This window comes from Cajanus cajan, chromosome 9 (genome assembly GCF_000230855.2).
Source record: "Cajanus cajan strain Asha chromosome 9, NIPB_CcT2T_4, whole genome shotgun sequence".
NCBI classification, from domain to species: Eukaryota; Viridiplantae; Streptophyta; class Magnoliopsida; order Fabales; family Fabaceae; genus Cajanus; species Cajanus cajan.
The window spans coordinates 6,137,713-6,152,815 of NC_138525.1; the positions used below are offsets into that span (position 1 = coordinate 6,137,713).

A 15,103-nucleotide genomic window follows, 5' to 3' on the forward strand; every position below is an offset into this window, starting at 1 on the left:
AATGATAATATTAATTTTTTTTTTGAAGAAAATGTTTAAAAGACTACAAGTGTACATGCAACACGTAGTGTTTATTTTATTTTCCCTTTGATTTTTCTTATTATCAGAAAATTATATTATGCATAGAACTCGAGTGTAAAGGTAGAAAAAAAGTTTAAACAATATTTTATTATAAGAGGTACATAGATCAGGTTGTGTCAGATAGGCTAAACAATTTGAATAAGTAAAATTATCCAAATTAATTACTCCATCATGCGGGCCACAAGTTGTATACTTGTTCCCCGTGTCATAGTCAGACTATAATTGTTTCTAATTTCCTGCATATAGTATGCCAACAATTTTCGAAGTTTAATTCAGCCATCAAGATAAGCAAGATATAATAAGATAATCTTATCTTGTTTTACTTAAATTTATAGCTTGAGAAGCTAAAAAGATAGGATAAATTTGAAGAAAAATTTTAAATTATTGAAAATTCTAAAAAAATATATGATTAATTATATTTTTTACTACTAAAATTTTATCATTTCGTGAATTTTGTTATATAACTTTTAAAGTTGTACATTTAATTACTTAACTTTTAAATTTTTACACTTTTGTCACTTATTAACTGATCAATAATGTGGACAGCAAAATATATAAAAGTTTACAATTTTAATGACAAAATATATAATTTAAGAAGTTTTATAACAAAATTTAAGAAATTATAAATTTTGGAAATAAAAAGTGCGATTAAGACAATGTTATAAAAAATAAAATCCATATAATATATTGAAAAAATACAAGAAAATGAGTATATTTGATGTCAATTTAGACAAAGTCGATTTTCTTTTCTTATATCTAACACTATTCAACTTAACATCTAATGTGACAAAGTTAGAGATAATTTTCTTTTCTCATGCTTGACGTCACCAATCTTGCACCTAACACAAATAAGACAAATGGTCCTTAATTTGAGTCATGAAGGCATGCTTAACATGATAGTGAATTCTACATTTGATAGATTCACAAACTTGCTCGATTCCACCTGAAACTCAGAAAAAATTAAATATACAATATGTATTAGCATATATAGACACTTCAAACAACTAAGTCCAACTAGAATCACAACATATGATAACAAATATGGTAGAATCACCAAAATCACTTCAACATCCATCAAAATGTCCGAGGCTCACCAAAACATATTTGCATTCCAATCTATTCACACATAACTAAATCTAAATGAATTCAAGCACATATAACATCAACAATCAATAAACAATCAATTTTAACTTTTTCAATGTAGCATTAAGCTTTTTTTTTTTAAATATTTATTCTCCCAATAATATTACATAGAAAATTATTTTTAATAAAGAAGATTAATAATAAAATTAATTTTGTAAAGTCATTATTCTCTTTTATTTATATATTAATTTTTCTTAGTATATATAAAAAATAATTTAAGACGATATTTATTAAACAAAAAAAAATTATTTATTACTCATTCAAAAAACATAAATAAAAATAAAAATATTTAATTATCACAAAATATACCAGTTAATTAATATAGGAAATTGATTTATTGATTACTATATAAAAACATGATAGAGTTAACATAATTATGCACTTATTTCATTACTTAAATCTATTTTAAAAGTATAAATGAATATGTTAACAATTTTCATAAATATTTAATGTAAGAGCTTTTAATCGGTCAAACAATATTATTAAGTCCAAACATTTAATTGAAGAAGTTGGTTAATTAATTTTAATAAAATATACTAGCCTTAATTTAATCGTATTATATATTAGACTTAATTACATTTTGTACCCTCGTTAATACTCTATAAAAATATAAACGGAATGCTAATGTATGTAATTTTACTTGGAAATCCCTTCCTCGAGTCAATAATTTACTCGGAAATCAATTTAGTATTAGCTTACACAAATGTGGACGATTTTTCACACCAACAATCACATATATTAATACATATATAACTCATATCATTAATACCACTAATGCGAATATCATATAAATATATTAATAAAATAAATATATTAATATTAGAAGTAAAAATAGATTAGATTATACTTTACAATAATAATAATAATAATAATATAATAATAATATTATAATAATAATAATAATAATAAGTATTATTATTATTATATAAAGATCAGACTACATTAAATTTTTTTTATATAATGATAAATATTTATTTTATTCAAATACATCGATCTATTAGGCTTATAAGAATTTTTAAATGACCTAGATTTTGTCTTTTTAAAAAAAATGTTTTAATAAAAATCTTGACTAATTTTTTTTATTTAAAAAATGTCTAATCTGGTCTGGGCCTAATGTAGGCTAAGTGTAAATCAATTTATTTCCATCCTTAGATAACATAAATATCAAATAAATAAATAACATAAAATTAAAAGTCAATACATAAAAAATGTATTATAATTAATGTCATTATTAACCTCTTGTTTGTCCGGATAAAAATGTTATGGAAAGAAATTGGGAGGAGAAGACTATGATAAAAATACTAAATTTTTATCATTTGTTTGAGAAGAAAATTAGGAAGGAGAAAAATTATTAGCGTGGATCTCACAAAAAATATTTCCCCCTAAAATAGAAGAAGAATGACTTTTTCATTTTTTTTTAATTTTTAAATCATAATATAATAAATAATTTTATGTTAAAAAATATTATATTAAAAATATTTTTTAATTAGTATATTTTTTTTATATAATTCATTATTTCTTTTCATTTTTTTCTACTCATCCAAACAAGCAGATATAATTTTCTCTTATTTATTCCTTCATAATTCCATTCATTCAAACAACGGATTTTAACCATTTCATTTCTCCTCTATTCATATAATCTCATTTTCACTTCTAATTCAACCAAAACATAAAGAGAATTTAAAAAATAAAATTTATGAGAATCATAATTAACATTTCTTAAAGGTTAAAACTAAATTAATATTTCTAGGATTAAAAATTTGTTTAAAACTTAATTTTATAACACAAAGTATGTAATATAAATAAAAAAATTATCAAAGAACTCGTTAATCAACTATCTTCTCTATAATATTCGCATAAATATTTTTTAATAACAAAGTATATTGAGAAAAGTATTATACTAATACTAGTTGTTTGTCTATAGAATTGACAGTGATGTATTTTGCACAATTCTACGAGGGAGACAGAGACACAATGACTTGATATGATCACTTATTTAAGTCAAGTCATCGAAGCATAAACATACATAGCACCAAAACTTACCATTAATATCTCTCACATATCATCATCAAAACGCAGTCATTCATTACTGAGTTGATAATTCAACGTCTGCTACTTACATGGCTCATAATCTCTAATGTAGAAAATGATTTATACAATCTCTTTTGGACACTATTTTTCTAGGCATTACAAAAGTTTGACATTAATACACAATAAACTAGAAATTGTCAGATATTAGATTATAAAAGAAAATAAGTATATCTAATAAAGATAAAGTATCTTATCGAATCTGCTGAAAAAAAAAAACTTAAATATGTTTTATAATTTTTTAAATTTAGGATCAATTTATTTTTTTTCCTTAAATTTAAAATTATTAATTTTAGTCTTTGTAATTTTAAAATTTTTTGTTTTAGTCTCTCAGTTCACCAATAATATATATGAAAGTGATACTTGAGATAATTATGTAATATTAGTTGTATTTAATATGATGTTTTTATTGGAACCATAGAAATAGAAAATAAAAGATATATTAGTGTAACGACCTGCCAGGTCTCACACTGTCTATAGCGTCCAAATACAAGTATAAAATAAAATATCACTTCTAAACAATTATATATATATTGAGAATACACAACTAAAAAGTCCCATAATATATATAACTGAAAATAGGGAATAATACCCTATACAACAATTAGGTAGTCAAAAGCTACCAATCAACTAAATACAACGTTAGCCCTTCTCTTAAGTCCCAACCAAAAAGAAGTTCACCCAATCCAGCGAAGCACCTAATCCTGATCTGCTCGCATATCAAGGTATGGTCATTGCAGTCCCAACCACAAGGGAAAACATGTTAGGGTAAGCTCATAACAATAATCATAAAAAAATAGCATCAACATATAGTAAACAACAATAGAATTCTACTTTCAACTTGCAACTTAAAGCAACAACATACCTATAACAATAGATATACAACATTATCTAATAGCAACAACATTTTCAACACATCGTACTTTACTTAAATTGGCCGCTTGTAATCGGTATAGCTTGGTCTGATCCCTATACCGTGGTCGCTTCATACACGTGTGCCTCAACCTTACCCACACACGGGACCAACTAAGTCCTAAAAGAGAACAACACATCATCCACTCCAAGGGACAACTTTCCAATGAGGGTTTTTAAATAAATTGGGTTCTCAATGCACCACAACTATCTCAATCTGCACAATGAGATGAGCAACTTTGAAAACTTCTCCTCTAGTCCTAGTGATCAACAACTCATCATCACACATAATCACATAGTATTTATCACAATAGCTCCACTATCAACTTATTCATACAACATTATATACAACTTGAATGCAAAAACCCATGCAACATCAACTAATGTGTCGTCATGCATATACAACTTGGAGATCTCCAATAACTGAGGTTGAGTAGTCTAGGTGGCATAAACCCTACCGAATCCAACGTTTGACCTATCTCAACCAGGTCAGGTATAAGACATCGTTAGGAGCTCCGAAGAGAACCAGGTATAGACAATAATAGGCGATTGCTCAAGTGTGCCACTTAGACTTGGAGGTCCAGTACTACTGTCAAGGCAGAAGGGTTTGGGTATAGGCCTACCACGACCTTGGCTTGCATAACCAATCCACATATGGAGTTAGCCCACCCACTGGCCTCCAAGTACCACGCACCCTCCAGTACCTAGTCAAAGACTACATCTCTAACTAGATACCTTACTCAAATTGGTCATCCAACCATGACATGGATCGACTACTTCCATGTCTCCCACACAGTAGTAAGGGATTCAATTTTAAAACAACCTTCAACTTATCACCTTAGTACTATGTATCTTAACATAGGACATATATCTTCACCATATGTCCCCAGCTTTTCAACTTTACAACAATAGGCAACTTTACAACGTTACAATAATAGGAAACTTTATACAACTTCACAACAATAAGCATCTTTATATAACTTTACAATAATAAGCATCTTTATACAACTTGACAACAATAAACATCTTTATATCAACTTGAATAAATAACTTGAGCAACTATAGTCATCACAATATCAACTTTACGACTTCACAACTATAGACACCCTTCATTCAACTTGACAACAATAGTCATCTTGATACTTTAAATCAACTTAATGAAACTTAACAACTTTAAACAACTTTGCAACAATAATCTACTTCAATTTATACATCTTAAATTATTAATAATTCAATGATAGACAACATGTAAACAACTTAGTTTCATCAAACACACAACATATAAACAACTTAAGCCAACAACTACTCAACTCATCTTCATCAGGCAACTTAACAACTTTACAACCTTATAAAAAACTTCAACAAAATACAACATATTCAACACAAATTACAAATCAACCAACATATTTAAAGTTCATCTATCATGCCAACTTACACAATGTAAACAACATAAATTAACTTAAGCACCCAAACAACTTTCAACTTAACCAAATCACTTATTGTGAAATGAAAACCTTTACATAAAATACATTTTGAGAGTTATACTAATCCTATCAACCTCATCCTTATCTCATATGAAAGATAAGAAGATTTCCTACAACTGTTACAAAGACATCAAGTCCTAATTCCATCATCTACTTTGTCAAAACTTGCAAAAACCGCAACCTTTTTAACTCAATCCACACCAACAACTCAACCATTTCAAGAAAAAATAATGCATAAAGTTTCCCTAACCTGAAGATTGGCTTAGAATAGCCAAGAGCTAAGAAGAAGCGAAATTTCCTTCCAAAGCTCAACCCGGGAACTTAAATCTTCCAAAAGCAAGTTTCCTAGTCTAGAGTCCTTCTCTCTAAAACTTCTCTCTAACTTCTCTCTAAGTTCCTTTCCTTTTTTTTCTCAACTGCATGCATGTGGTCTATTTATAGGAGTCTAGAGTGGTCAGAATGGCCCGTTTCGAATCCGGAACGGCCCGTTCTGCACCCCTTCATCATGTGTAAAACTCATATGTAGAAAGACTCGTTCTTAAACCAGAATGGCCCGTTCTAGAGTTGAGTTTAACTCACAACGACCATGTTTGGAACGACTCATTCTGAACTAGGATTTATAGGTCTATTTAGTAGTTTGGGACTGTCCGTTCTAGTTTGGGAACGACCCATTTTAGACTACTAAATCACCCTTGTTTTAGTAGTTTGGAATGGTTCGTTCTAATTTGGGAACGTCCCGTTCCAGTCTACTAACTACATTACAATTTTTCACTAAAATTACATCGAGCTCAACATTACACAAATGATAAAATTAAATAACAATGACTAAAATAAAATAAGAAGATTCAGTGAAGTTTGGGTTGAAACATGTTTGACGCTATCCTCAATGAGAAAATGTTTCCACTACATTGGTAGATTATTTTGTAATGCGCTTCGAAAAAAAAAACTACTCCAAAATATGTTTAATAATAAAAAATAATTTTTAAGGAGGAAAAATGAATGAAGTGTTGTGTATTGTGTGTCTCTATTGATTCATGAAGGCAAAATATATAGAGTTGATGCAACTTGTGCAAGGCTACAACCTCGTGCACAAAATCATATTGTGACTAGGTCAAAGGAAATAAATAAAAATAATAAAAAATTGAATCTTAAATAGTAACTAAAGTAATAGGATTTATTTTTTACAATTAGAGAAAAGATTGTTATCTCATTTTGCTATGATTGAGTCGGCGTTTTAGGTGCAAAAATGATTGGGTTGGTTCGATATGGTAAAGTCACTTAGACTACTCATATTGTTAGAAAATTTTCATAGGTAAATGCATAAAGATACATTATTTGAGGTGTATACATATGATATATGTTGTGGTGTGTTAATATGCATTGTTGGATGTCTTGTGTGACATGTTTTGGATGAAATATATGTTGACTTTGGAGTGTTTAACTTTCATATATGGTTGTGGTATGACGTTGTATGATATATAATTAATTTCTATGTTTATATGTTTTTGAACTTTTAACTTACCATTTTGTTTCCATGTAGTTTGGACTACAATGATCATACGTTGCATTAGAACAGATCAAGGCTAGGTCGGATGTGCGATTATTGTTAGGTGGAGGGACCCTTTTGTTGGTGTTAGTGCTACTTCATGTAGCTTGTATAGGTGTGTTCGACCGAAATTAGGCTATGTAGTTTATCTTTGGGATTATTGTATATACATGTATATGATTTATATTAGTATGACGGTGACACTTTTATATTCATATTCTATGTATGTCCATATATTTATTAGTTAAACTTGTATAATTTTAGTAGACTAGTTTTTGCTATTGGTAGTGATCTTACATAGTATAATAACCTTGGCAGATCGTTACAAAAATATCCCTAATTAAAGAGTGTAATCTTAATTTGATAAATGCACTAATTATAAGCTCTTTAAAGAGCATATACTCTAACTAGTTAAGTGAAAAATCAATATTATTAGGAGAAATAAATCATATAAGACATAAATTCTAATTGACTAGAAGATATATGAGTGTTAATTAGGAAATAAAAGTAATATAAAGATAGTTTTAGAAAGAAAAAAACATAAAAAAGATAATTCATGATTATCAATATGATAGATTATAAAATTGAATCTTATATAGAGAAAGAAAGTTAATAATATATACTGTAATTATTTTATTTCTACATTTAATACGAAAATAGAAATTCATAACATTAATAAGGAATACCTAAAAATAGAAATCTATAACATTATTGAAAAGATATCTGAATTTGTATATTCTTTTAAATATTTTTATCTTCTTAACTAATTTATTCAACTATTTCACTCTTTTAAAATTAATCGAACAATTTTTTTCTTTTAATTTTGTAGCAGAGACATAAAGTTCGTCTTTTTTACTAGCATACTTAAAAAGCGAGAAGTTGTAAATTTTTAGGAGTGAGAATTTAATTTATAAACATAATAAGAGATGATAAAATAATACTAAGCAATAAACAGTATTTAAAAAATGAATTTGAATATTAAAATCTTCAAAGAATTAACAGAGACTTTTTTTTCACTCAAAATCACACTAACGTGTAACAAGGGTGTGTGTGTGTCAATATATTGTTGTTCTTCCACCGTTACTATAATGACTAGTTAGCTCAGAGACAGCAAACGCGCTTTCAAGTCTTCTGGGTCCATTCACCAATCTCACTTGCAAATGTCACAACATCTTAGAACCAGTCCATGCTTAAAGTTCACAATCTAGATTAGATATTACACTCTTTGCTCCATTTCTTCAACTTGTCTCTTTCTTCTATTAATACGTTTTCAAACTTTGCTTCTGGGATATTAACCTCTATCCATGCCATAGTTTGTTCTTGCAAACAAAAAAAAACGGTGTTCTTGCAACAAGAATGGGCAAGAACAGGAAATTCAGTCGCTTCAAGGATCTTTCGATGGCTTTGCGCTTTGTGGCGGTTTTTTTCTTGTTTCAGGACTTGGATTTGTGCTCTTCTTTAAATGAAGAAGGTAGTAGACTTAGAGTGGAAGTGGAATTTTGAGTTTGTGGAGTCTTTTATTCTCTTATGTTGCTGCTTGGAAGATGCTGAAAGTGAAACATGGTTTCTCTTTGCAGGTAATGCTCTTTTGAAGTTGAGGCAGAGAATAGTGAGTGACCCTTTTGGTGCTTTGTCAAATTGGATTCAGGATGAAGTCTCTGTTGACCCTTGTAATTGGTTCGGAGTTGAGTGCTCAGATGGCAAAGTTGTGACCTTGTAAGTGCTGATTCTGTTATCCATTTCCTTAGAAACTGATTATATTTCAGCAATTCTGTGGTATAATTTGTGGGTACAGGCAGGACTAGAAAAGAAGAGGAACATACATGTGTTTTTTTTAATCCCTCTCTCTTTGTCTCTTTATCTGGGTCATCAAATGAGAGATCCAAGTTTTGAATTTTTTACTTTTTTGTCCGTTGGCAAAATCTTATTCTCAAGTGATCAACTCCACAGACAGTGGCTATAGTCATATCAATTTTTGAACATTCGTCTCTTATGTTAAATCTTTGAGAGGGTTTTAATGTAGAGAAGTTATTTCTTTGCTCAGGAATTTGAAGGATCTATGCCTTGGAGGAACTCTCGGGCCCGAGATTGTGAACCTTGTTCACATAAAGTCTATGTAAGTAATTGTTTGTTACATTGACCATGGCTGTTCCTTTCCTTAATATTTCTATTTTGGCTTTTATTCTAATAGCATGACGATGAATATGGTGCAGTATTTTGCGAAACAACTCTTTCTATGGGACCATCCCTGAAGGATTTGTAGACTTAAAAGAATTGGAGGTTTTGGATTTGGGATACAACAACTTCAGTGGACATCTACCTGCGGATCTTGGGAGTAATATCTCACTGGCAATCCTGTAGGATGATACTCTTAGGACCGTTCAATTTCACTTCTTTTTTTTTCTTTAATTCTGCCACCATGTACTCATTTTCTTCTTGTTGCAGTTTGCTGGATAACAATGAATTTCTTGTTGGTTTCTCTCCCGAAATCAATGAGCTGAGGATGCTTTCTGAATGCCAAGTAGATGAAAATCAGCTAACTAATGCTGCTAATATGCCAGCTTGTCCAGAAAGAGCCATCACATGGTATGTTACTAATTAATTGAAAAGTTGTCCATCTCTGGAATTATAGGCCTTTTTATGCGCATGTATTTTGTATTCTAAGTTGTGTCTTTATGCTATTGTTATATGATCCTATTTCTTTCTTCTAAAAAGCAAAATTACATAATTTTATCTTTTTTGAAGGCATATTGGTCAAGGTAAAGGTACTCGTGGCCTACTAGGAAATGATAAATCAGCACTTTTTCCTCCCCATCCTAGTCGTGTGCCTAATCCACTTCATTCTAATAAAAAAGAGGCTTTTAATCGTGCCAAGAATCCAGTTGTTGAGAGCCATTCTCCTGCTTCCGCACCAGCCTCAGCAAAACCACCAGTGCCAACAAAGCCAGCTCCCCCTAGGGAAAAGGCTTTTCATTCTAAAACTAAAAGCACCTCATCAAATATTCATATTTTGGCTGGAGTAATAGGTGGTGTTGTGTTTCTCCTTATTTCAAGCATTGGCATATATCTTTGTAAAACCAAAGTAGCTAATGTCAGACCTTGGGCCACGGGACTAAGTGGACAGCTTCAGAAGGCATTTGTAACTGGTAATATAAGCAATTTCTTTCCTCAATTTAACAGAAGTAGAATCATGGCTATAAACAAAATACAATTTTTATTGGAACAAAATTTAGATACAGTTTCATAAGTATTTTTGGTGCTATTGGCCAATCAAAATTAGAGTTTTACTTCTGTAATATATGTTGACCTTCAAACCAAACATTCATTAAGCAGATTATCAAAGTAAAACTTTAGTTTTGGTTGGAGAACAACACAAAAATCACTTAAGACACTGCATTTAAGTTTTATCTTTTTTTATGATACATGACCTACATTATTAGTTGTATGTTCAACTAATTGTATTAAAAAATTGTGTTTCTCTTACCTAGAAGGACCATGCCTTTTTATTAAAAAAAACAGAAGATCTAAATCGCATACTTCATACTGACTCGGGATTCCTAAAACATGACAAAGAATTGGAACTTATTTAACTTGTTTTCACAATATCTTTTGGTCATCCTGTGTGTCTGGCTTCGAAAGACTGTATTTACATCTCTGAGTTGTAATCCTTGTGCTCATATGTATATTTTCTGCCTATGTACATGAATAACAGAGTTTTAAATTTGTAGGTGTGCAAAAGCTAAAGAGAACAGATCTTGAAGCAGCATGTGAAGATTTTAGCAATGTAATTGGTACTTCAGCCGTTGGTCCGCTGTACAAAGGAACTTTGTCTAGTGGCGTTGAAATAGCTGTAGCTTGTGTTCCGGTGACATCATCCAAGAATTGGTCAAAGACTTTAGAAGCTCAATTTAGAAAGAAGGTATCAATTATCATGACAAAAAAGACCATCAAACTTATCAGCAGACTTGCAATTTAAGCATTTTAATTATAACTAATTTTTAAGCTTGATGGTTTCAGCTAGATACATTATCGAAAGTGAACCACAAGAATTTTGTCAATCTTATTGGATATTGTGAAGAAGAGGAGCCTTTCACCAGAATGTTGGTTTTTGAATATGCCCCAAATGGAACACTATTTGAACATTTACACAGTGAGTACTTATCATCTTAGAGTAATTATTACACCAAGTGTTTCTATTAACAATTGTCTAATCCTACCCACCATCTAATACGCTTAAATGGCTTAAGTCAATGCATTGGACTCATTATTGAGGAAACAGTTGGTGAAAGTGTGACCAAAAAGTTAGCCTCCTTGAACAGGCGTTTCAATTTGGATTTTCATTATATTCCTTCTTGTGGTGTTAAAATAATGTTTGGTTAGTAGAATTCATATTTTGTGAACGCAGATTAATCTGTAATTATCAACTTTAAAATATTACATGGATCATATTCATGGACAAAAAGTACTGTTTCCTTTTTCTTTGGAAGCTAGAATGATACTCTCCTTATAAGGATTTGATTTTTTATTATCCCTGTTTGAGTTGTTACATGGTTGATGTATTTGATCTTCTTGTGAATTCCAGTAAAAGAAGCTGAGCACTTGGATTGGGGAACAAGACTTAGAGTTGCAGTGGGTATGGCTTATTGCCTTCAACAGATGCACGAGTTGGACCCTCCTATGGCCCTTATGAAGCTGAATTCTTCAGCTGTTTACTTAACAGATGACTATGCTGCCAAACTCTCAGATTTGAGTTTCTCAAACGACACAGCCTCAGCTGAGACAAAAGCAAATGACATGCCAATAGCAAGTCCAGAAAGCAATGTCTATAGCTTTGGTGTTTTGTTGTTTGAAATGGTTACTGGTCGCATCCCCTATTCAGTGGAACAAAGGGACTCACTTGAAAACTGGGCATCGCACTATTTACAAGGGGACCAGCCCCTCAAAGAAATGGTGGATCCAATTCTAGTATCTTACCAAGAGGATCAACTAGAACAAGTTTCTGCTTTGATTAAAACTTGTGTGGACCCTGATCCAGAGCAGAGACCAACAATGAAAGATGTCAGTGAGAGACTCAGAGAGATAACAAAAATAACACCTGAATCAGCAGTTCCGAAACTTTCTCCACTTTGGTGGGCAGAGCTTGAGATTGCTTCTTCAGAAGCACGTTAAAACAAGTGAAGCAGATTGTAATTAAGTTTGTTCGAGAGGTTTAAGCATTGTGATTGATCCTTTTTCCTTAGGTGAAGTCAAAGCACTAAAAAGTTCTCACTTAACGTCTCTATTGTTGTAGGACATGGTCGCAATTCGCAATGGCGTGAGTGATGTTTTTTCGGGTGCTTCGTTTAATTGTAGCTTATGGAATTGCACCTAGCTTTCGTATATCACTTACTTTTTCATGTCAGTTTATGTGGTGAATCCAGACAAGTTCAAGTCTTCTCTCATTTCTTCAAATGTAAAATAACAGTTTGCTGAATAGAAAAATGCAGAAATTAATTGATAAGTTAGCTTGAAAAAATAAAATGATCGAGCAACGTGAAGGATATATATGTTGATGTTTGGGTTCAACAACACCGTTTTGTAATTTTGTTAAGAGAATTCTATGCAAGATCTATGATGTATACCTTTGGATAAAAAAGAAAATAATGCACAAGAATTTCTGGCCTCATATTACTTCTTAGACATTTAAGGGTTAATTATGTGAAATTAACATGATGTTGACAAGCCTAACTTTTAAATTTTATGTTAAATTGTATTTTTATCCTTCTTTAATATTAAATACGTAATCTAGGTTTCTAATTTTTAATTTTGTAATTTTAATCTCTTAAATTTATAAAATTCACAATTTTAATTTTCTTGCTAAATTTTCATCTGTTAATCATTAAAATTGTAATATTAGTGATGATCTAATATATATCTAATGCATTCATTTTATACAAACAAAGCAATTCATCTAAAAGGTTATCCTACATTCAAAATTAAACTATATTTATTCTTAGTATTTATGAATAGATGTAAAATGAAGAAGAAAAAAAAATCAAAGAGTTTAAAAAGCCAAAATATAATTTAAAAATAAACATGAAATGAATGCTATGTTTTGGTGTAATTAAAATTAGAATTTTAATTAAAAATATTTAAAACAAATAAAAAAATTAATTAGTTATTATATTAAAAGATAATCTCATGTCACAATATCGAGTTAGTATAAATTAACGTTATTTTAACAATGCTAATATGTGATTGATATAATTATAAGATTTTTAAAATTTAAGGATCTATATAAAGTGTTTTTAACTATAAGAACCTAATTAAAAATTTGATAAAACTATAGATATCAACTAGTCATTTAACCTATAAATAATATAGTTGGGAATGAATTTCCTAAAATATCTTTCCTGACAAAGAAAACTATGCAATTTAGGTGGAGAAAATTATGTTAAAACTTTGTACTATATTACTATAAAAGATAAATGTACATTTTAAATTTATTTATTTTATTAAATATCTCATTAATTAATATAGTGTACTTCTTCTAGACCTATACATAAAGAAAGATTAAATTGTACTTTTGATTTATTTTTTTATTTTTTTTTGTCAATCCATAATTTTTGTTCTTTTATTTTAAAATAAAAATATTTATTTCCTTTAATTTTAAAAGTACAAAATTTTGACTCTCCTATCAAATTGACAATCATGATAATCATTAATCGTTAAGTATTAATGTTTATACATACTTAAGTAATGTGATATTTAGTAACATAATATTTAAAAATATATAAAAATATATAAATAAGGTTTAATAATAAAATAAATATCAATCACTTGTTAAAATAAATAAAAGAAAAAAATATTTTATGTTGTTTTAAAAAATTTATTCCAACATATTACATTACTAAATATTATGTTACTTAAGTGATGATAAATTATCAAAAAAGTCAAAATTTATCGATCAATGAACATCAACTTGAAGGTAAGACTAAACTTTCATATTTTTAAAAATAAAGAGACTAAATATCTCCATTTTAAAATAGAAAGACAAAAATTGTAGATTAATAAAAATAGAGGGACTTAAATTGTAATTTAGCCTAAGAAAAAAAAATAAATTTTACATAGATAAAGAAACATAGTTAAATGTATTTAATTTTTACAATATCGTATACTTCCTCTATTCCTTTTTATCTGTCAGATCTTTAATAAAATTTTATTTCTATTTATTTGTCATTTTTAAGTTTCAAGACAACATTAATTGTTGTGTTAGCAATCAAACCTTTACTTCTCACTAAATTTTTAATTATTTTACACATGCCAATTAATATACATTTATTATGAAATAAAAATGAAAGAAGGTATAATAGAAAATATCAATATCATTTTATGAAAAATAAGAAATTCTTTTACATTTCTTTGTATGTGTAAAATAATTTTAAACAACTATTATAAATGAATGGAGGTAGTAAAATATACTACATTTGATGAAATATCCTTAATAAAAATTATTTGAGATAATGCTCTCATTTATTATCTTAAAGATATTTTTGAATTAAAAGTAAAATAAAGTTAACTTAGTTAAAATTTATTTATGTTTAAGTCTAAAAAATTTAAGTACTTTTTTACTTATATATCAATTTAGAATAATTATTAAATAAATAAAATAATATAACCGAGAATGAATTACCTAAAATAAATTTTTAGGTAGAGAAAACTATACAATTTAGGTGAAGAAAAATATGGCAAAACTTCCTAATATGTCACTATAAAAGATAAATTTATATTTCAATTTTATATATTTTATTAAATATCTCATTAATTAATACAGTGTATTAAATAAGTAAAAATAATACCACTAAGAATG

The 15,103-nt window shown here is 28.9% G+C and overlaps 1 protein-coding gene across 1 annotated transcript; it reads left to right on the top strand.

The window, feature by feature from the left end:
- Positions 1-8,331: 8,331 nt before the first annotated feature.
- Positions 8,332-12,919, top strand: LOC109793375 (putative inactive receptor-like protein kinase At3g56050). Its single transcript, XM_020352839.3, has 9 exons — positions 8,332-8,725; positions 8,832-8,970; positions 9,299-9,370; positions 9,468-9,611; positions 9,700-9,840; positions 10,000-10,400; positions 10,983-11,173; positions 11,272-11,404; positions 11,837-12,919. The coding sequence occupies exons 1-9, from the start codon at positions 8,611-8,613 to the stop codon at positions 12,421-12,423; spliced, it is 1,923 nt and encodes a 640-aa protein (XP_020208428.1). The 5' UTR covers positions 8,332-8,610; the 3' UTR covers positions 12,424-12,919.
- Positions 12,920-15,103: the final 2,184 nt, after the last annotated feature.

What these genes read in the sequence shown, in the direction of transcription:
- LOC109793375 (XM_020352839.3), top strand. Translation starts at nt 8,611, where the DNA reads ATGGGCAAGAACAGGAAATTCAGTCGCTTCAAGGATCTTTCGATGGCT. An exon ending in CTTGTTCACATAAAGTCTAT is followed by an intron (nt 9,371 to 9,467) that starts GTAAGTAATTGT and finishes AATATGGTGCAG; the next exon opens with TATTTTGCGAAACAACTCTT. An exon ending in AAGCTCAATTTAGAAAGAAG is followed by an intron (nt 11,174 to 11,271) that starts GTATCAATTATC and finishes TGATGGTTTCAG; the next exon opens with CTAGATACATTATCGAAAGT.